This window comes from Sturnira hondurensis, unplaced genomic scaffold (genome assembly GCF_014824575.4).
Source record: "Sturnira hondurensis isolate 20B ecotype Veracruz unplaced genomic scaffold, ASM1482457v3 Scaffold0002840, whole genome shotgun sequence".
Classification (NCBI taxonomy): Eukaryota; Metazoa; Chordata; class Mammalia; order Chiroptera; family Phyllostomidae; genus Sturnira; species Sturnira hondurensis.
Genome location: NW_028075471.1, coordinates 34579453 through 34603052, shown reverse-complemented (window position 1 = coordinate 34603052; position 23600 = coordinate 34579453). Strand labels below are relative to the sequence as shown.

At 47.8% G+C, this 23600-nt stretch overlaps 1 protein-coding gene across 4 annotated transcripts in view; it reads right to left on the bottom strand.

Moving 5' to 3' along the window:
* OSBPL3 (oxysterol binding protein like 3) overlaps nt 1-23600 on the bottom strand; it is a 161163-nt gene that overhangs the window by 4172 nt on the left and 133391 nt on the right. For all 4 annotated transcript variants that reach the window (XM_037041278.1, XM_037041280.1, XM_037041279.1 and 1 more), the window contains 7 exons: nt 21615-21752; nt 14073-14136; nt 12077-12155; nt 10761-10905; nt 7800-7944; nt 4410-4536; nt 2544-2666 (listed from right to left, as the gene is read on the bottom strand). In XM_037041278.1, the coding sequence (XP_036897173.1) occupies nt 2544-2666; nt 4410-4536; nt 7800-7944; nt 10761-10905; nt 12077-12155; nt 14073-14136; nt 21615-21752 (821 nt within the window). The remainder of the gene's footprint in view (nt 1-2543; nt 2667-4409; nt 4537-7799; nt 7945-10760; nt 10906-12076; nt 12156-14072; nt 14137-21614; nt 21753-23600) is intronic.

The window sequence follows — 23600 nt, the reverse complement described above, 5'->3', positions numbered from 1 at the left end:
GGCAGGCACACACCCACAGACTCTGCCCGCTCCCATTTTTTACACAATGGTCATACTCTGTGGTGTCCTACCTCCTGAGTTTTTGACATAACAGTATATTTTGGAGGTCATTTTCCACAATAAAGTCAGCAAACTACAGCCCTAGGCCCAATTCCAGCCTTCTGCCTTTGCAATACTGTTCTATTGGAACATGCCCACGCCCACCCACGTAGTGCTGTCTGTGGCTGTTGTGCGCTGCCTAGTGGGGTCGAGCAATCACTACTGAGACCTCGTGGTCCGCAAAGCTAGTGGTACTAACCATTTGCCCTTTACAGAAAAGGTTTGCTGACTCTGGCCACAAATGATTCCTTGTTTTTTAAAAAAGTTACGTAATATTCCATGGTAGGGATGAACCTCAGTTCAACAGGTGCCCTACTGGAGGGCATGGAGAAGGTTGTTTTCAATCTCTAGCTATTATAGATATGTTTATAATGATGTAATAAACACATACACTATTTTATATGTACATGAAAAATTACATTAAAAAACTCTGTCAAAGAATTTGTCAAAGAGAATATGGATTTGTAATTTTGATGGATACTGTCATGTGTTTTAGAAGCTAGAGTAGAGGTGCCTATTTTTCCTCCACTCTCAGGAACATAGGTCTTTTTTTCCCCATAGTTGTTTCCCTATTCTAATAGAGGGATGTGTTTAAAATGAGCCCATCTGCATATCGGAGACTTCACTAGGAAACAAAGAGGCCCAATTCTGCCCAAGCTCTAGTTTCCACTTGAAGTTCCTGATGATGTTGTCATTGTTCTCCAGTGAGTGTGAGAGGAAACATTTGAGGCCCCGCATGCCCCTCGGCCGTGTCCTCGCCGGGACGCAACCGCTGAAGAACTTGTGCCTTCGCTCCAACTTTTTATCTGCCACATGCAACACTCTGGCAATTTTATAGAGAAATCAAAGGGAAAAAGCCACGGCCCCTTGGCTGCAGCTGTGTTCCGTCCTCTCCACTCCAGACACAATTCTTAGATGCAACGACGGCCTATGAGACATTTTATATTTTGCATTTAAATGCTCATTTGCTTCCCACAGGCCTCCACAGAGCGTGTTGAGGTCATTTTCGATGCTTTCACATTACATCAAGTTGATGAATCTCCTTACCTAGTCCTTGAGACAGTTTGGTTAGCCCTGATTTTTAATGATTCTGAAAAATACTCTAATGAACATCTTTATAATTACAGATTCTCCTTGTTTAAAAGTGACACTAGATGATTTATGAGGAAAAAAAGAATTGACCTACTTAAGGGTTTATGTGCGTATCTATCAATTCATCAGTCTATTTGTTAATCTATCCATATACCTATCCCTGGCCTGCTTTCAAAAAATAATTTAAGGTCTTATTTTTAAAACATTTATACAAAGTTATGAACATCTGTGGATGAAACTGACCAGTTAGTCTCCAACTGCTCACACCCTGAGATTGTAAAAATGACCAGAAGGGATCCGGCAAAACCCACATCAACCTTAAAAGAAAAAGCATTGTATTTGGGGATAAAACATTACTTATTGCCAGTTTGCTGAATACATACTTTGTATTTTGCTAGTTTGCTGCTGTGATATGTTAGTAACTGGTTCCTCCTAAAAGTGTTTCCATTGCCCATTAAAACACAACGACAACAACAACAAAAATCCACACAAACGACCACAAAACCCTGGTTTCCCTGAAAGCCAGACTCGGCGGGAGGGCTGGGCTGGAGCCTACAGCTTATCTGCACCTGGGTTTTAATGTTGATTTTTTTTTTAAAAAGGAAATAACAAACCCCCTAAGGCCGTATAGAGCCCTGGCCTGGTGGTCGAAGAGCCAGGCGCCTGCCCAGGACCCCCCACAGGCCCCTTCTGCAGCTGCCTCTGTTCCCTGGCTCCTCGTTCCTTCTCAGGGAAAGTAAAAGGGAGGTGAAGGGCGGATGAGTTCTGATGCCCCTTCCACAGCTTTACGTCCGTTTTGAACAAGACCCTCTTGGCAAGCTACTTTAAAATGAAGAGTAAGTATTCCAAATCCAAGCCCAAGTGTATTGGGACTTCTGCAGCTGAGACTACTACGAGGACTTGGCATTTTGGTAACAGGCGGGGTGATCGCTACTTGTGCCTGTCGCTGTGTATAATACACCGAGGTGGGGGACCAAGCTGAGGCACGGATTTAACAAGCTGGCTGGGCCCGGAGCCAGGTGACGGCCGTCTCCTCACTTCTCCACTAGCACTGACTGACCACTTCCTGTGCGAACTTGCTGGGCTAGAGGCCAGGAGGCCGCTGGGACAGAGCAAAGGGTGCAAAAAGGAAGTCACCATTGCTGGGAAGGACAGAGGAAGGGCCAGCCTAGAGCCCGGTGTCACAGACGGGCGGGTCCTCACACAGAGGGAAATGTCACCACACTGAAGCCAGAAAGATGCCAAGAACGCTCTTCTGGGGGAGGGGGCACCCCTGTCCACTCTCTTCACACCAGAAGCATCGGCGTCTCTAGTACCTGTTGACCGATAACCCCCGGGGCCCAGGCACACACCTGAAAAACCGCGGCTGGTGTTCCATGTTATTTTCCTGTAAGACCCGCCGCCTTTCCCTCTGGAGCTGTTCAATCCTCTGCTTTTGTATTTCAGCTTCTTCTACCTTCCCTTCTTCAAGAAACCTGAGGCATTGAGGAAAAGAATAAAGGAATCTGAATTCCGAGGAACTCTAACAATCACCACGCTGGAACCACATGTGTCCAACTGGATACTCCAGTCGCCTCCCTACACGTGAGAGCCCTCTTCACCCCTTCCAACGGTATTTGAGGGGTAAGGGAAGGTATTCTTCTTCGAGTTGGCGGTTTATATACATGGCTCCAAAACCAGATCTGTAAAGAGTAACTCGGAGTCCGGTCTCCCACTCGTCCTTGTCTCTAACTCTTCCTGTCGATTCCCCCGTCTCACCCCCTTCGCCACGGTCACTGGTTTGCAGTGTGTTCTCATAGAGATTCTCTATCCGCGTAAGGCAGCCACGAGTGCATATTCTCACCTCTTTCCTCCCTTTTGAAAATATAAGTGGTAGTGGGCTGTGTATACTGTCTATGCCTTGGTTCCTTTTGTTTTACTTTTTACTAAACAACACAGGTTGGGGCAGCGCAGTTTTACAGTTGTGAGTACATGGAACAGATTGTTTTATTGAGTCATTGCTGTATCATTTGCCACACGGACAACTGTGGACCCATGTCTGCCCCACCCGGTGTAACTTGGAGCCCTTCCCTGGTAGCACACGGACACCTTCATTTTTCAAAGCTGTACAATATTCAGTTGTGTGGATATATCTGAATTTATTTTGATAATTTCCTACTGACAGACATTTGGGATGTTCCCAATTTTTTGATGTTACAGTTAATGCTGCAACAAAGAACCATGAGTATTTTGCACTCAGCACATGGGTTAGTGTACCAGTAGGGAGAAATTTCTGGAAGTGAAATTGCTGGGTTGAAGGGTGAGTTTGCAATGTATACAATCACACAGCCCTTTATGGGGATGACAGCGATTCATGGTGCCACCAGCAACGTCACCAGAGCACCTTTCCCCACAGCCTCAGGGCATGTCACACCTTCGAATCTTTGCCATCCATAGGTAAAGAAACAGCATGTCAGTGGGGCTTTTGTTTGAGTCAGATGAAGCATCTTTTCATGTTTAAGGGACATCTGCATTTCTTATTTTGTGAACTGTTCATTTCCTAATGTCCATTTTTTAAAATGGGTTGATCTTGATTTCTAGAAACAATTCATGAAACGAGCCACAGGTGCAGGACTCTCAGTCTGCCATTTATGTTTTGACTCTGCGTCTATATTTTATTTACTTGGCCATGAAGAAGGGTGCTGTGTGTATATGTGTGTTTTTAAATAAAGTCCAGTTTTACCCCCTTTTTCCCTTCTGGGTTTTGAGTCTTAATTAGAAAGGACTTAGGGGAGAGATAATTCTTCCCATTTTCCAGAGTCAGAAACTGAGGCTGAGGAAGATTGAAAGACACGCCATAGGTCACACAGCTCGTTAGCAGCAAACAAAGACTCAACAATTAGATCTCAGTGCACAGAATGATTTCAGTTCTAGGGGTGGAGAACGGGATGCTTTCTACTCTTCCGAGTGCACAATACTTTTTTTTCATTGAACGCAGTAAAACTCTTAAAAATAAACATTTCTTGATATTTCCACAGAACTGGGGCTCTCCTGATGAACAGACGTTGTGCCACCCGCAGACATAAGGTGGGCTCCAGGGTGTACACAGGATGGTTTTCTATTACTGATGGACATCGTCTATTTTTCTGAGGCTCCTCTGGGGCTCTGGGAGTTGTTAGTAACCATTTATATAAAGTTTTATGGCTCTGGAGACAAAGATTGAAAAAAGGGACCCTTACCTTTGGTCTGGCCTAAATCGAGTGTCGGTAGGTGGCAAGAAAGTCTTCAATGACGGATCCAGTTCGTTTAATGCTAGTGCAAACTGCGTGAAGCCGTAATATTGCTCGTAGCCTTTTGGCATGGGATCTACGAGAAAAAGAGACCGTTCGTCCCCAACGGGCACTGCACTGACGTTCCACTTTAATGCCCTCACCCTTTTCATCTCAGACCAGTTATAAGGTTTCTCTGTCAGCTTTACACTCTTCCATTTGCATTGAAATATTCTGGCTAAGAAAGAGGGCTGAATATTCCCTCTAAATTTTCTTCTCTGTAAGGTTTCTTCCACCTACAAGGAAAAGGCCTCCTTTGTGTGGTTACCCAGCAAATTCACGAAACATCCTTAAGTTTCTATACTCTTTAAGCCGGAAAAAGAATTTGTTACTAAAGTAAACATGTTAAAAAGAACTCTAGGTCCATTTTTTCTGACAAACAAGATTATCACTCTAGAGAACCCATTTTTCATTTGAGAGATGTCAAATTCTCCTAAAACTCTGTCTTCTGCCTACAGTAATGTTGAACCCTGGTCAGTGCTCGGTAAATGTTATTCTTTCTTCTGTACCTGCCCTTCTTCTCACTAACTCCTGCCCTTCCAAATCTTACACATTTCCATTAAAAACCCCTTCAGCCGAGCCAGGACTAAAGATGGATCACACTGGCAGAAGCAGTGGCAGCTGGACCCGAAGGGGACAGAGAACATGAGACTGAAAGGACAATGGCCTTTGGGCTGCTGGCATTTCAGAGGATGGGGCCGCAGAGCGAACTACCCGGCAGACCTGTTATCCTTCAGGAGCAGCAGAGAATAGCCCAAGGGAGATCATCAGGCTGCCACTCCCACAACAAGCCCAGACGCACTGGCTCCAGGGGCAAGACAGCCTCCACCCTGCAAAGGGCGAGGCTGCCCTGCGTCACCAGTCACCCACGGGCCAAGCTGCCACCACCCAGGGCCTTGGGGGTTTGGGGGCCGGGCCATTGTCCTGGGGGGCCTGGAGGGTTGGGCATCAAATCACAGAGGATTATTCTGGACCCTGTAACATTTTTTCCTTGCTAGTTTTTAGCCTTGCTTGGGGCCTGGCCCCCTCTCCTTCTTTCCTATGTCTCCCTCCTGGGACGCCTGTCTTGTGCCTGAGCAACCGCTGTATTTTGGAAGCACATGGAGGGTGAGTCATACCTCATGCCTCACCCTTACCAGATACAGATGTATTTAGCGAGACTTTGGAACTTAGAGTTGAAGCTGAAATGAGGCAAGACTTCGGAAGACCGTTGGGTTGGGATAAATCCGTATCACTGTGGCACGTAAAAAGGACAGGCATTTGGGGGCCCTGGGCAGAATGTGACGGACAGAATTTCCGTATCTTCCCCAAATTCACAGCTTGAAGCCCCACCTGCTGCAGTGTGGCTGCTTTGGAGAGGAGGCCTCTAAGGAGGCCAGGACAGTTAAATGAGGTCAGAGGGGTGGGGTGGGCCCTGGACTGGTGGCTGTCTACAAAGATCTCTCGCTGGAACCCAAATTCTCCAGCTCCTTGATCTTTGATTTCCCGGCCTCCAGAACTGTGGGAAAATCAATTTCTGTTGTTTAACCCGCCAGTCTGCACTACTTTGTTATGGCAGCCACGCAGGTTAATGCGGGTGTATTGCCGTAACTTGAATTCCAGCTTAAAATCAAGCTAAAACCCCCAAATTTACACTGGGTAAATCAAACCTAGATTAACAAAATCACTCATAGCCTAAGCTCTAGTTGTTCACATATACAAATAGAAATGTGTAGAACTTTTCTATAGACCATTTCTGGAAGTTTCCAAAGTCTTTTGTCAAATTCCAGGTCTAATTCTCTGTGTATCCCAAGTATGAATTCACATCAAAGCTTCCTAAAGTGCCCTCAGAAATCTACATCCATCTCCACCCACCAGATTGAGGAAGGGGTTTTGCTTGGAGATGGGCCCGGACGTTCATAGCCAAGGAAGGGAGAGAAAACCCATGAGTGAAACACCGACAGCAAGAGTAACAACAGCGCATACAGCGTTCTCCTGTCCAGGATCTGCCTTAACACCCAGAGAGGACGGGAGCCCTGCGCTGCGCAACACAGACTCCAATCAAAGAAGAGCGAGTGCTTCCTCGCAGGATCCCACCCGCGCCTCTCAGCCTCTACAGCCAGGGAGGGGCCAACTCACGACGACTTCCTGTGACCTGGGTGATGGGGGATGAGGCAGCTGCTACCCACTGCTGCCCCTTCCACAGTCATCTCCCTTTCCCCATTGCTAAGGGGACACTGCTCCGGTCTAGTGGCACTGGTCCTCCCTAGGGGATGAATTTCTAAAGCCATCTGACTCTCTGGGCTACCCGGGTGCCCAGCACTGCTGCGGGAGGGGTCTGGGCTGCTTCAGGCTGTCAGAATGGAAAGACACATTCGCTGGGGGATCCGGGGAAACTGCATTCCCGAGAAAAGCAGGGCATAAGCGAAGAAAGCTCTTTTGTCCTCCCTTCTCTCCGCTTGGTGAGGTGTCATGTGGGGATGTGATAGTGACTTGTGACAACAATTACATCCAGGAGGGAAACTTGGCCACCGACCATATCAGGAGTGGCAGAATGCAGCCTCCCTGACCTGTGCTCCTGATGCAGGCAAGCCACCTCTCAACCCTGGGGCCACCCACCACCTTATTGGTAAGTATCAGCACCTACCCTAATGGTTTATGCCACTAATAGAATGGTTTTCTTGTTTTGATCAGCCTAAAGCATCCTAATGGGGGTCTTTCAGAACAATGGTTTTTTAATACAACCACGACTGGGAAATGTACTTATCAGATTAGAAGATGAACCAGAGTCTTAAAATGTCCTGGGGCCTGTTAGGAAGGTATGGCTGCCCCTGGCCCTTCCTCCCACGGCACCTGCAGGCCTCAGCATCCTTTCGGAATACAGGAGTGATCAGAGTAGCTTGGGGGCTGGACCAACGGGGCGGGGGGGGGGATCCCTAACTCTTATATGCCCCCAGGTCACCCTGCTTTTCCGGGAACATTTCTCTCTTCGTCCTACTCTAGCATGACTTCCTGTTCTTCACTGTACCCCTTCTTAGTGCCCAGTGTAGGTACAGGGGTGAGGTGTGTTGACGGGAAGACAGAATGACCGTGGAGTAGCAATAGCTTCGTTCTGGGAGTAAGAACCCAGGACCTCTCAGGCCACCGGCGGAGTTGCTGATAAGCTCGGGGATGAGTCTGAGAGATGACTAGGTGGGTGAAGACGGATGGCAGCTCACACGCAGCTCAGAGCAGGCTGGGGACGCCGGTGGACACAGATGCCCACCCACCTGCAGTCCCCGCCGCGCCCCCGCTGCCTGAGGCTCATCCCCAGATACTAACTTGCTCTCCAGACACAGGCCGACGAGGACGCGCCGCCGCAGTAGATGCTCTCGTGCCACTTCCCGAAGAGCCGGTGCACGGCTTTCCCACTCCTGTCGAACACGGTGCCTTCGATCTCACAGGCATTCGTGCTCCAGTACTTCGCCTAGGATTCAAGCAGGAGTTGTCTGTTAGTATTGCGGGGTCAACTTGTTACAGACACTGAGAAGGGGAAAAGAGGAAAAAGAAAGAACCATAAGGATAACTGTACATTGCACATGGTTTACCAGTTCTGGATTTTATCATTTTTTATTATACTTTTAATTATGTCATAAAAATTAATAGCTAGCCCTTTATTTCCAGTTTGCAACTCAGTGAACCAACATTTGATATGTTTTTTTTCTGGGTTTGTAAGATACATTTTCTTCTACTTTTTTGACATGCAAAGTAATAAGGGCAAGTTCAGTTCTTCCACATCGGCCATAGAGTGTGGTTGGCCCATGAGCCCCTCCTCTGGACCAGCGGCTCCCTGGCTCTCGCTGCGGGTCTGACCATTGCAACTGGAAAGAAATACACTACCGTAATTTTTTTTTCTCTAAAGGAACGAGTCAGTCTTTTATAAACCAATAAAGGCGGCTGCTTTGTAAACAAATGTTCAGTATCTTCTATTACTTTTTCCCCAAATCTAGATCTTTTTGTCCAATTCATAGGAACCCGAGGCAATCAGGTGACAATCCACATGACATGGTGTGGTTGGACCCCGGCTGAGACCAGCTCAGCTCAGCTTGGCCAGTGGTTTTATGCAGTACTACACCACGCTCAGCAGAGGGAGCTCCAACTTCCCAGAATTGATTAAAAAAAAAAAAGAAAATCTCCCATTGGAAATTGGGAGATTGGCTGCCCTAAAACAGTCTCCACTAGAAAAAGGGAAGGCATTACCCCACAAATCAAAAATCCTATTACTATTTTCAGCCAAAACGGAATCCATATTTGGAAACCAATAAAGGTGAGTGGCATTTTCAGGCCATATTCTGATGGGTTGGCCTCCCTATTCCAAGTCTGTAGTAAACATCCTGACCTGAATCCGAAATTTGAAAGTGAGTTCTCACGTCATGTAAAACTGAGGAAAACAAGATAAAAATACTGTCCAGGCGCTTCACTTTGTTCTGAAGCAGATGCCAGGTTTTTTTCTTACACACATTTGCCAACAAATCCAGTGCTGGAAATGGGATGGGGCCTCAGCGGGAGGCAGTCCTGCTCCTCAGGCGACTCCGGCACCTGCTTTCAGACTCTCTTTCAGCACTAGGCACACGGCCAGCGTCCGGACCTCTTCACCTCTTTCGGCTACAAAAATCTACACTCTGGTCGGAAATGGACAAGGACCAGGCGGCTGGCAGACACGGGAGCCCAGCACATCTCCTCGGGGAAAACGCTAGGAGCTGGGTGGCTCTTCCCTGCAGGAAGAGTGTGTAGACTCTGCTCCAGGCTGCCTTTGCTTCTTTTTTGCAGACCGCTTAGATGAAGCTTTGGAAGAGGCAGGGCCATTTGTATTTAATGCCAGATCACTACAAGCTTCGTGTCTGACTACAGCCCAGTTTGACTTGCAGGGTATAAGAGACACCCCAGTCCACCTGTCCATCATGCCCCCCACGAGCTACAGGTGGATCAGAGGGCACCCCATGAAATCCCTTGATGAGAACCAAATACCTCAGCATAGAATTCATATTAACACAAATATATTTGAGGGGGCCCTTTGAAGTATTTAACAGCGAGAGGGCATCGAAGGAGGAAGAGAGGTGCAGGAGGGCTGCCACCGAGGCAGGTGGGAGGGTTCGCAGACTATTCCACGCGCTTGCCTCAGGCCAGTCTGTTCACTTGTTGTGTGGATGGGCCTCTGCAGGGCACCAGGCACCACTTTCAGGCTGCAGGCTGCAGCCCTGAGCAAGACAGACCAGCCTTCTGCTTTCCTGGGGCCAGGGATGGCAAGGAGGGTGTGGGGAATGGATGATAAACAAGTAAACCCACAGGGAGCAAGCTAACTCCAGGCAGTGATGACAATGTTGGAGGAAATGGGATATGAGAGTGACTAGCAAGTGGGGCAGGAGGTGGGAGGATCTGGGGAGAGGGGTCCAGGCAGGGAAGACGAAGAGAAAGAAGGAAGGCCGGTGTGGCCTGAGGACCACAGTGAGGAAGTTGGGGACGCGGAGGTTGGAGATGGGGGCGGGAGGTGTGTGCATGTGCCTGTGTGCACACGTGTGCACGGGCGTGTGTGTGAGCTTGAAGGTGGGTGGGGAGTGCAGACTGGGCGGGGCTTGTGGGCCCCTGTAGGGATGAAGCTTGTACTGTGAGAAAGATGGAAGTTGTCAGAGATTTGGTCAAATATGACACAACTTCCTTTTTAAAAAAAAACTGTAGTAAAACACACATAACAAACTTACCATTTCAACCATTTGCATGTGCATAATTCGGTGGCATTAAGTACATACATTAATGATGCTGTGCAACTGTTGCCTTATCTCTCTCCAGAAATTGTCATCCCCCCAAACTGAACCTCTGTGCTCATCAAACACTCCCCCAGGCCCTGGCCCCTTGCCCCTGGCCCCCAGAATTCTACTTTCTGTCACCATGGCCCTGACTGATGTGGGTCCCTCGTAAGAATGGAATCCCACAGTGCTTGCCCTTCTTCCCCTCAGCATACTGTCTTCAAGGCTCATCCACACCAAAGTATGATGACTTGCTTTAAAAGGCTCCCTGTGGCAGCTGCATAGAGGACGGACCAGAGGGAAGGGTGAAGGAAGGAGGCCAGGAGGAGCCATGGCCCTGGTCCAGGTGACAGGGGTGGACTGGGACCGGGGAACCCCTGGCATTGCTGGTCTGCTGGCACAAAAGTGAAGGTGAAAAGTTCCCCAAGATACCCTTTGCCCTGAGGCCCCGGCTGTGCCAGGGCCTTCCTGGGCCAGAGGTCCCAGGCCACCAGCTCACCTTGGTAAAATTCACTTTGCAGTGGCAGGAATCGTCATTCCGGTTCTTGATGACGATCTCTCCGTAATGTTCAATCCACCTCTGCCCGCTTAAGATGTTATGAATGCAGGAGGTGACTTTGTTCCACTCAAAGTGATCTCCGAAACTAGAGGGGAGGAGGCGAGAGGAACAGCTCTCAGCAGAGCCCGCAGTGCACACAGACAAGCACACCACTGTCACAAACAAGTCACGTCAGGAGTCGCTCATTCCTGCACCCAGGGAACCAGCATGGATGGAGCCCCTCAGCCACACTGGGCGGCTGGAGCTTTTGCTCTCCAGGCAGGTGCGTGAGCCACGGAGCCAGCAGCAGTCAGGCTCAGGTGGGTGGTCTGGGAGCTGCCGCTGGAGGCCTCTCTACAGTGGGTCATCTCCACAGACAACCACTCCCTCCGACATAGGAGGGAACTGAGAGCCAGAGATGACTTGCGTGAAGTCCCCAAACTAGGAAAGGGAACTGGCAGTGAGGGAAGGCATTCACAATCTGCTCTCTCCCCCCCACATACATGTGTGCACACATATAGGCACACATATATGTATGCATGTAAATATATGCACATACAGATATACGCACATGTGTCTTATATATACATCTTAACATGCATATATCTTAAGTATTTTGCAATGAGAAAGTGTCCAGACACTACTTGCAGAGATAAATAATAATTATGAGGATAATGGTAACCAGACCAAGCCCTTACACAGCACATACCACGGGCTGAGTACTATTTTACCCGCTTTGCATATACTATCTGTTTAATCGTCACAGCAGCCCTATGAAGTGGAGGATTGATTGTGACTAGCTCAGAGACGACAGCACTGGAGGTCAGAAAGGTTAAGGGACAGTCCAAGGATTTGCAATTGGTAAGTAGCAGAATGAGGGGAGGCATGTGGATTCCGGGAGCCCGGTTCCAGAGGCCATGTTTTGTTTTATGAATAAGTACTAACAGTCTCTGGAAGATCAAGGCCGGATCTTCCTTAAGAGAAATCTTGACAGTGAGGCATGACTACAATGTTAAAGAAAAACCACCATTCTTGACTTTTTAGAAAGTAGAAATGAGTTTTCAGAAAGCATCTTTTCAAGGGATTTTGGTCTCTGGGAAGCATTTTCATTCGAGGGAAATACAATGTGAAGTTGTCAAAATAGGAGCGTTTGAACTTACAGTCAGACAGATTAAGAGAAAACCGCTGGGTGCCTCGGGGGGACAGTGGGCAGCCCGCCCTAAAGCAGCTGTCCTGGCCCTGAGTTGTACAGAGCTCCCACCCACAGAAGCACTTACACTGGCAGAGTCACGTGGGTTGTGCCAACGGGAACAATTTCCAGGGATTTGCCCCAGAACTTGTTTTTCCATCTCACATCTGAAATAAAATAATAGCAAATGTGACACATTTAGCGGGAGAGCTAGGTAGACAAAAGAGTTCTTGGGCCACAGAAATGGTCAGTTACGATACAGGACAATCTCCATAATAAACCCGTCACCATACAGGATGCCTGCGTGACTCTGTATGTGATTCAGCGCCTCCTCGGGGAACACCCTCGGGAGAGCCACACCACGGAGCATGTTGTGAGGTGAAACGGCACCAGAGGAGAAGGAATGGCCACCCTGCGGGAGGCCACCAGGCAGAGGAAAGCCACTGAAGGCAGGGGACATAACTTGTTCAAGGGGAGGGCTCAGGGTGTGGTTTGGTCCTGTCAGTCTCAGACCGTCCAGAGGGAAGAGAGCACAGACAGACTGGGTATCAAATGTGGGCTCTACGGCCAGCCTGGGAAGTCTGGTTGCGTGCCTTGGGGGGAAAGAAGGTGTTTGTTTGGACAGGGGACTGACTTTGCAAAGACAATCTGCAGCATATGAAGAACAGAGTAGGAGCAGGTGAGCAGTTACCAGGCTACTGTAGTTACTCCAGGGATAAATGAGGATGAAGTGACCCCAGACAGTAGTGGTGGGGATGGAGCGGAAGGGAACAATCCCGGAGCCAGGAAAGACGTAGCAATAGAACCGGGTGACAGATTAGGTGCAGAGTGGGAGTGACAGGGAAAACTCGTGGGTGGTCTCAGACTTCTTCAATCTGAGTGCATGGTGTTGCCAACAGGGGGACGGGGAACAGAAAAAGAAAGGCAGAGACCATTGACCCGTCTGGGGGCTTCGTGAAGCTTCAGGCCGCAGGGGGCAGAGGTGACAGCAGGGAGGCCAGCAGGGCCATGGCCGAGGGCCAGGACAGAGGCAGAGCAGGCCCAGGATGACCCTGGCCACGCGTTACAGATTTCATTTACATGAACTATCCAGAAAAGGCAAATCTATGGAGAGTAGGTCAGTGGTTGTCTAGGGGTGAAAGAGGCCCACAGAAATTGGAAGTTGGGGTGGGAGGGGATTTGATAAATAGGTTTCTTTTGGGGTAATGAAAACATTATACAAATTCATTGTGGTAATGATTGCACAACTCTGTAAATATACTAAAAACCATTGGCCATCTCGACAAAGGTGCCTCTAGAAAAAAATAATTGGCCATTTAAAGCAAAAACAGTAGCAGCAGCGATATACTGCAGGGTTCATAATATACATGAATAAAATGTACGTCCACAATAGCACGGAGGTTGGGAGAGCAGAAATGGAAGTATACTTTATAATACAAGTGGAGTGGCATATTACTTGGAGGTAGACTGTGATACATTAAAGATACATAATATGAATCCTAAAGTTAACACCTGAGAAATGAAATGAAGACATATAGCTAATAAGCTAGCAAAGGAACTCAGTCCAAAAAGCAAGAAGAAATTAATCCATTTAGAAAATTTTTGTAGCCTTATTCATTCTTTAGAACAACACATACCCTCCCAAATTGAAAAGGAAGAGTTCTCCAATTAAAGAAAAGGCAGCAATGTAAATGTAATTTTAGAGATAAAATTAAAAAATTTGAAAAGCAAAACCCCTCTGCTGTCTAGACTCTGATAAACAACTGAGTATTTGAAATGTGAGGCCTTTCAACTGTCTATGGAACAAGATAGTGAAAATGTTACAGGAAAACGGTGGTGACCACATGACTGAGAATTTCTTAAAAGAAGGAACAACTAAATTACCCTCCTGACTCCTCAGCTGGGAAGTCCACAAACAGTTACTGTTCGGTGATGACAGGCGAGAACAAGAGCGATACTTCCAGCGAGCCCAAGTCTAGGGCCCACTTTTAATCTTACCAAGCATTCGCCAGCAGTTCCTTAATAACACAAATCTATAACATCCCCAAAATAATGGGGGTCAAATATGTTAGTCAGCACATTACCTTGCCAGAAAACAAAATTTCCCGACTCCGCGTGACATGCAGATATAGGTGGATGGTGGCTGACCTGGTGGAAACAAAAGCCAAAAACAAAAAAAGTTATTAACTTTGTGTCTTGGGGAAGTGCATTCTTTCCCTCTTGCATTGAGATGTAACAATGCTTGGTGCCTCTTCAGCTTCCTTTCAACCAGCCTGTCCTTCACAGGGTGCCCCTGGTGCGGCCAGCTTCGATTTGCTCAAGTTCGTTAGCGATGAGAAGAAACTGGGTGAATGGAAGACTCTGGACACCTTGGAGAAAAGTGGCCAGGTGGTGAGTGATAAGGACAGAGACACATTTGGAAAGACGAGAAAATAAAATCAGGGACACACAAGTGCTGCCTGCTCGTGAGCCCTATAATCTAACACTGTCTACCAAGGTGAAAATCCCTATTACCTATTCTGAAAGTACTTGCATTTAATTAAATTGTCAAATCATAAATATTTTTAAGTGCTATTTCTAAGCAACATAAAAACTCACTTTTCTTGGGGGGGGTGGATTGAGCAAAAAGAGAAAGAAAGGGGAAAGAACTCATGGACCCAGACTATAGCATGGTGATAGCCAGGGAGAAGGGGGTGGGGGAAGGTAGAGGAGAGTAGGGGGATAAATGGCGATGGAAGGAAACTTGACTGGGCGAGGTGAACACACAATACAGTGTACAGATGACAAGTGGTAGAACTGTGTACCCAAAACCTGCATAATTTTGTTAACCAGTGTTGCCCCAATAAATTCAATAAAAATAAAACTCTTTGCCTTAGCAGATTTCGCTCTTTTGAAAGTCACAAATCCAACCTCTTTGTAAATTTCCCATAGGAACTGATTCAAGATAATTTTTTAAAAAGAATCCTGTTTCTACAAAGAGCTAAACTGCTAAAAAATCATTCACTTTCGGTCAAGATAGAAATACTCGATGTGAGTAAATACGCAGTTGCCTTCTAGAAAGGCGAGCCCCCTGCGGCAGAGACTGTAGCGCGCCCCCTAGCGAGCCGCCCGTCTTTCGTCGCTGCAGCCACTACTTCGGTTGGGTTCGCTAATGAAGGCGCTCAGGGGAAGGCGGCGCCTTGGAAACTTGAGGTTCACAGCTGGTGCAGGGGCAGTTATTGTAATTCAGTGTCAGTGAGACCAGTCATGGTGCCAGCTGTGTTTCCGGAAATTCCTGTCAGCTGGTTCTTAGCAAAGTATGTTACATTTAGGGCGTTCAGCCCGAAGGCTTCCTGTTACAAACGAGGAGAGAGAAACCAGAAGGGTTACGGAAGGGTCCCCCAGCACACCGACAGGGAAGAAGTATGGCGAAACCAGCATGTCTGGGTCACAGCATGGTTTTCGGGGAGAGATAAGAGATCCTCAAACCCACCTAGCTCTGGAGCCTCAACTGCAAAGAGGAACACGGTCTGAACAGCACTTCAGGGTGACGCCCCGCTAAGGCAGAGAACAGCAGGGACATGATAACCTGGAGCCGCCTCAGTGTTGAGTTTTCGTTCTCGTTCGCCCAGTGGCAACCCACAGAGGCCTCCGATTCTTACCTGGAGTCCGCATTGACCCAGCCCTGGAGCGGACACTCTCTGTTAGCCTACGGCCTAAACCCAGTTTAGGCTGGTTTCCTAACATCCCTGTCTCGTCTGACTGGGAAGGATCCCCAAATGTTCAGGAAATTAGTATATATGGTTTTTATACGCACATTTCTTTCTACAAGCCTGATGTCAATGAGGTCCCCTGTTGGTGAAGAGTTCTTGTAATTGATTTATATATTTGAAGGTTGTCTTCACCCTGACCTAGTCATTTTTGACTTATGCTTTGAATGCATCAAAAGGTAAGAAGCAGATGGGAAAAGAGTGTATTTCAACATCTGCGTATTTTGTAAATTTTTATTTTTTTGATTTATAAAAATATCCCTTAAGTACATCAAGTCTGCACTGTCCCGAGATATAACTATACAGTCCCAATTCCTGACTCACCTCTGTCCTCAAAGGGCAGCTGTGCAAAAGAGAGCACGTGCCAGGTGGAAAAAACGAACAGCATCCAGGAAGGGGACGTAGTGGCCGGTCTCTGAACAGCATTCGTCGGACTGGACCGAGCACCACGAGGCGCCAGGCCTGCCCCAGTCCCTGCGAACACGGTGAGAAAACCTCCTCCCTCATGGAGCTGACGTTTTAGGGCAGAAGTGGGTGAGGCGGACAGTAAACAAGCAAGTACATGATTTGTCAGTAGTGCCGGCTTTTGAGGATAAAACCGGTCATAAGGATGGGGGAGGGCTAATTGGTAGTGCTGTCCCAGGCAGGGTTGGGCAGGACTCACGATAAAGGAAAGTTCTGGGGCGGAGAGAGATAAGGCCGTGAACCACACAGAGAGCTGGGAGAAGGGTGTCCCAGGCGGAAGACGCAGCCACCTCCCAGGGCTGGCAAACGCTGGCTGGGTTTCAGGGGAAGCAAAAAGGCAGCGAGGCTGAGGCCGAATGCGTGAAAGCGGGAGTGGGCGTGTTTCTGGGGGCGGCATCTTAGCGGGCTTTGTGGACCGAGGCCAGGACTTCTGCTTTCATTCCAGGTGACAGGGGGAGTCACTGGAGAGTTTAGAGAATTTGTGCCTCCGACTCAAAGCAGTCACTCTGGCTGCGGGGGAGGAGCCTGCTGTGGAAACCGGAGACCAGACAATAATCCCAGTCATTGACTATGGTGGTGTGGGCACGATGGCCCACAGGACACAGTGGGGAGGCAGTGAAAACAGCTGGGTTTGGAAGGAAGGCTTCTGCACAAATGCCCTTGGACTTGCTGATGGATAGGATGGGGATTATAAGAGAATGAACTATTAAGAATGGTGCCAAAGATACTAGCCTGATTGGGGGGATGCAGTTGCCAATTACTTTCTCTTCCCCTGTGTTCAGAGTTCATCTCTTATGTGATATATACATGGGTTCTTATAAACGACAACAGCAGAAAACAAAAACACATTAAGGGATGACTTGACCTAGAAAAGGAGAGGCACTGGTTTAGTTACCGTGCATTTAATTTACTGCTAGTTTTACTGGGACAGCTTGAATTTCCCCCTGACAAGGTCTTTAAATAAGATGTCACCGTGATCAGTAGTAAATATCTCTGGCTTCTACTAGAGAAAAGAATCTTCAGAGAGGCGACATGAGGGTGCAAGGAGAGAAGCGATAGGCACGGGTATTTACAGTGTGTCCAGGAATTTTTGTTCAAGTTCTCCTGATGCGTCACAGAAGAGGAGGACGGGCTGGGACCATGGAGCAAAGGAAAAAACCATGTCATTTGAATTTGCCCCATTTTAGTAACTTTCAATAACTCCATTCAGTGTCCCTGTCACAAACTCTTGAGAGTATGTGGCAGGGTAGGTAAATGGTTAAGATGAAAATGACAGGAACACAGGGACCTCACAACTGAAGTTTCAGGTAATTAGGAAAAGCCACTTTTAGGTAATAGCTTAATTGCACATCCTAAATTTAGACAGCCAACTTTTCCCAAAGGTTCGCGGAGCAGCAAAGCTGACTGAAATGAATTCTCTGAGCCCTCTAGCCATGGATGAAACTCAAAACGTGTGTTCGCTCTGTGCCAGGCAGCAGGAGCCTCAGTCCCTGAGGAGAAAGAGGAAGTTTTTTTCCCTGAATCTCCCCCTTTTGGGGCTACTTAGAAAGCCAAGGCTGAATCAGACTTCTTGGCACAAAGGAAGCTCCTTCCCCGACATGTGGAACAGATGACAGGGATGTTTAGAATGGACTCCTGGAAGTACCCCGTCCACAAAGGCCGCCCGCCAGTCCACAATGGGAGCAGAGAACAAAGTCCTCCCATGAGTCTGGAGGATGAAAGGTTTAAGTGGCAAAGGCAGACAAAATCCCGTCGTCTGAACAGTACAAAAAAGGCTATTTTCACATGGGCAGCTGATAAATCCAGCGGCTCTGAGCACAGCAACTAAACCTAGACAAGAGACCCCCCCCAAAAAAAAAGGTGACAGGGAGGGGACAGGGAAGTGGAAACAAAGGGCGTCAGCTGAGGGGGCCTGGACAATGCTACCGCCTTCAGCCTCGGCGTCCCCGCCTGTGACCGACCCTCCCCTCGCCTGCCACACGGTGGGTGTTTTGAAGATCAGATAAGACCCTGTACAAGTTTGAAAAGCATAAGGCACTCTGCGTGCCGAGTTACGAGGAAAATTGGAACAACAAATGTTTTCTCCGGTTTCTGACCTCATGAGTCATTTTGACATTGCATGTTTGGGTCTGGTAGGTGAGAAACAACATAGCTCGATGTAGCTGAGCTCTGGGAAGCGCTTCAACCTCCCTGACCACTGACCACGTCGAACATCCACGTACCCTCCAAAACCACGAGGCGACAAAACCCAGGGATTGGAGGAAAGGCACCGACATGGCTTTTCGAATGATGTCCAGGAAAGACAGTGGAAAAGCTGAGTTACTCTTCTTACTTCCCAGTTCCTTCCACTTGGAGAGATGAGTTCCATCAATGTCCTTCCTCGTTAGAATAAATTCCACTTCCAAAATGTTAATGTGGGGGCCCTTCCCAGCTTATTATATTAGTCACTCGGCGACCTCTACTCGTGGTAGAGGTGCAAGAAGACAAAGCAGCCCCTGAGCTCTGAAAGCCAAAGTCAGGCACCTGCACGTGGAGGGCGAGGGCAGGGTTGCGCTGTCTTCGGGAAGGTTCACTGTCTCCCGGGCTGGAGGTGGTGGCAAGTGGGCGGTCTGGCCCCTTGAGTTCCACAGCCGCCTCTCTCTCTCACCACACTCACCTCGTGATTGCAGTTTCGGCTTCCTGAGGGCTCTGTCTCTGGGAAAGTGTGGCTGGCCATGCTGACGAAGCCTATGGGCCTCGTGGCAGGTCTGTTTTCCATAGTGAGTGCGCAGAGCAACACAGTAGTTCACACATCAGTCTCTCGTAACCTTGGTGTGGCTGTGTCTCTGAGAGACTCATCCATTCTGGGGCGTAACAGAAGAACGATCTAAGGCCATGAGGCTGAATTCCAGACACAGGGGTGGCTCCACCATGATCGGAGCGGGTGGCATCACCCGGTGAAGCCGGCTGTGAGGACCCTTGGCTGTCCCGTGCTGGCTGGCTGTCAGACACACCAGTGACATTAGTCCCCCTTCAAAGCACTTGAGAGAGTAGTGCCGATATAATTTCAACACTCCTCTTACTATTCTTAACACTGTATGTTTAAAAAGATTTTAAAACTGGCCTCTAAATATAAGAGCAGTAACTATGTGCCGAACGTGTATTATTACCCTTAGTGTAACAATACTCTCTATAGCAGTGTATTACAATTTCACTTAAGCCTTCCTATTTTATAAAGAAACCACTGAGCCCTGTCTGGTGTGGCTCAGTGGATTGGGTGTCGGCTTGTGAACCAAAGAGCCTGAGGACTAAAAGGTTGCTGGGTCGATTCCCAGTCAGGGCAGATGCCTGGGTTGTGGGCCACGTCGACAGTGGGGGAGCACACGAGAGGCAATAGCAAACTGATGTTTCTCTCCCCCTTTCTCCCTTTCCTCCCCTCTCTCTAAAAATAAGTAATAAAATGCGTAAGAAAAAAGAAACAACTGAGGCTCAGCAAATTGAAGTTGCTAATAGAAGGCCTTTACACACAGAGTAAAGGGTGGACTTAGCATTTGAAAGCAGGTCTACATTATACCCATTATACCTGGCACACCCTATGCTACTAACAATGCCCAGACCTCTTTCCTGCTGATTTCCTTGGGATCCATTTCGTGGAATTGAAGACTAAGTTATGTAATGCTCTTTCCATCTCTGTGCACATGTGCCTGGGAGCTCCGCTTTCTCTCTCTGCGCCACCGCAAGAGATACACAAGCAGACCCTGAACTTGGCTCTGCCCTGTCAGGGCTCACAGGGTTGAAGCTTAGCTTAGACAAGCTCACATTACTACTGTTTCTCATATCCACTCATCTTACCCTGATTGTGGGCTGTAGTTTGGGGCTATTTTTGGCCTCTGTTTTTTCACATGAGTGCACATAATGCCATGGTAACCAAATTATATTTTCATCCCATTTTAGGTTAAGTATTTAAATAACCCAGATGAATTTGAATCAGATGATCGTATTTCTTTAACTACTGATTTAACCCCCTACCTCCCCAATATCAGTGTTTAGTTTCTCATTTTAGCTTCTGGCTGGAAAGCCACAGACAGGGTGCTTGGGGATTGCTGTGAGTCCATTCTCCTTCCAGTTTCAGAGGGCACTGCCTGTAACTCACAGTTACAACAAGCACCGGCTTCGCAGCCACACCCCCTTTCTCCCCTTCCCCCATAATGCACATCCATTGATAAAGAGGGTAGCACATGACAGGAAGGAAAATGATATTTTAGGAACCCCCCCCTTTCCCCTCAGTTTTCTAAGAATCAGCCAGAGAGAAATGTATCAAACCAATCATGTTTAATGTGCTTTGGGGGCCATTTAGGGATATATGGCCGTTGGATATGTTCAGTCACTGCCTTAACCAGGGAGGAGAATTGGTTTTTATTTTTATTTTCAGTATCTTTGTACCCACTTTTTTTTTTTGCCAAACAATCCTGATTGAGAGGCATTTTGGATGTTGCCAATGTTACAGTATTGCAAGCCATGCCATCAAGCATCAGAAACAAGAGCAAACACACATGTAACACTTTTTACTTCATGTGTCAGACCCTGGGCTGAGTGCTCTGGAGAGCGTATCCCATTTAACCCTCACAAAGCCCCCTGATGTCTGCACCATGTCACCACGTCCACCACCAAGCGGGAACTGAAGCCCAGGGAGGCGAAGCAGCTTGCCCGGGTTACAAACCTCGGGAACAGGTAGGGCTGGGATTTGAACCTATGGTGTCTGGATCCAGAGATACTGTTCTTGAACATTATTCTCTGCTAATTCTGAGATGGGAAGAGCCTTGTGGAAGCTTTAGGAACTCAGGCCATGTAAGTATGAAGTACGCCTATCCATTAGATGAGGACAAGCATCGCAGCCCCCACCCACTGCATTCTCCCAGCCCCTGGAGCAATGCCAGGCACTCGGTGAGCACTCGAGAAATATTTACCAACTGAATACATACATGAATGTATTCTTAAAATCAAGAGTAATGCATTGATTTGGTGCTACCCAACCCAATGGGGGCGCTCGTGCTCTAAAACGATGGTGGCAGCGAGTTGAGGGCACACATGTTAAACCTCTACATGGTAGTTTGGGCAACTGCTTCTCACTCTGAAATTTTCTCTCACTATGACCTGGAACAAACGGAAAGGCCTTGTCAATGCCTGTGGCCAAGGGAGGGAGCTCACATTGCTAGTACCCTTTGTGCCCGGAGTGATGGCTAGGTTTCCGCGGAAGGGAACGCGATCCTTCTCTTTATGTGTAAAAGCGCTGTAATCATCTCAGTTGCTTTGAAGCTAGTGAAAGGGGGAAAATAAATATTTCAAAAGCACATGTAACAGGAGGCACAAGCAACTCCTTCAGCATAAGCGGACAAAAGGCTGTGTACACAAACAACAAGGGTGTATACCCACCTGCTCTGAGAAAAACTGGAAGCCCTTGTCCTCCCGAATACACTCGTACGTTTCTCCGAGAACCGGGTTAAAGGGCTTGCTCCCAGCTCGGAAGTAGCTGGACGCGTAGGCTGACACAGCGAAGGCGGCCACATACACCTAAGGAGAGGGGGGCAAGAACGTACTTATTTCTCTGTGACTGGGGTTTATTTCAAAAAGGCAAAGATGCGTTCCGGGTGTAAAGACCACCGAACAAACCAACTTGGGTTTAAAGTTGTAGGCTTAAGTAAGGTTTGTTGTGCCCCAGAAACAAATGAACCAACATTTTCGAACTGCCCATTTGTCCTGTTGCCCAGAAGTTGGCAGAGGCGTTTGAAAAGATGATCATATTCACCATGAACTGCACTATTTGGGGGGCTGTTAAGCAGAGTACAGCACCTCTACACCTGGTGATATCTGAGAATCCTGACACTGTGCTGAGGTTTTGGGGGAGGAGAAGGAAGAAGAGCATTTAAAAAGGCCAAACTTCCCTCAAAATTCAGGAAGAAGCATCCTGAGTTTCACCATTCCTAATCTGATACTGTAGAAATCTCAAAATTCATTTTGACAGAAGAAAATCTGTGAGCGCCATTTCCTAAGCCTGGGCAACAAGCCACAGGACGGAGCAGAGCGCCTTTTGAAAGGTTCTGCTTTGGGGAGAGGAGGAAGGGGAAACTCAAAAAGGAAAAGAAAGGAAAACTATGGGGTGGGCATGAAATAAGCAAGATTCATAAACAGCCTTCCCCGTAAGGTCTCAGCATTTTTATTCGGGGTAACAAAATATGCATTTTTATTTTTGTCTTTGGGGGTTGATGAGGGCAGCTACAAAAATTAAACCTAAGTACAACAGCAGCTTTTCCTTTATAATATTAAGTAACAGTTGCCATGTTTCCTCTTCCCAACACATTTCATGAGGTTTCTTAGCTACAGAAAAAGGCCGAACGCCCTTCATAAATATTCACCAGTCACAGAACTCTCCTTAGCCCTTTGCAAATAGGATCCACTTTCCCAGCTCACACTATAGAGCCCTCCAGAGCAGCTGGATTGTTTATAGAAACCATTCACGATGCTCAATTCAGTGTTTGTCCTGGAAACCTGGGCATCTATTCTCTCTGCTCCCTCAGACGTGTGTTACCTGTTAAACAGCAAGACCACCCTGTCGATGCTGAATGCCGAAGCAACCCTGAATCGCCTTCACAGTGTAAAATATAACAAGATGTATAAATGAACCTGGCGTCGTTCATAATGCTGGGGGAGATGGGAGAGAGGGAGCAGGCACGAGGCAGGCTCCTCCTTTTGGGCTGGAGCAGGAGAGAGAGTCCACGCACAGAGGAGTGAACTGGACCCCAGAATAAGCTTCCCGCTCATACTTTCCCCGGGATGCCCTGTGCTGGAATGCACCGCCTTTCCTCAAGCTTCTTCTCAAGGTCAACTACAGAAATCGATCAGCTGAACAACCTGAGGGTTTCTAACTTGCCACAAGCATGAAACACCTTTAAGAATACTTTCATCTTCAAAGCCAATCATTTTCTTTAAAGATGCTGACTTTTAACACTTGCCCTGGAAGCTGTTTGCTTCCCTTTGTTTGGCAGAGAGTCTCTGGGGAAGAGCAACAAAGAAGGTTGAAGAGACACTGCTTGTTTCTCTCCCCTGCTCTGATTAGCCTGTGATGGGAGAAGTCCCTGGAGGCTATGGAATGACTGAGGGATGTCTCTCTTCACCCACTAGAGTTCCCCTCAATCTTCAAATCACTTAAGTAATGAAGTTTTAATTAAGGTTGAAATTGCAGAGTGCTTAGAATTTAGAGAAGAATGGTGTCTTCTATCAGGCAGAGGGCGGCGGCTTCAGGCCCTGAAACCAAGGGGGTGTGCCAACTCCAAATTAGCTGATCAGCAAACGCTGGGACAGAGACTCTTGGGGGGGAGACACGGTAGCCCCAGCCTCTCATACAACGAATGACCGTACTGT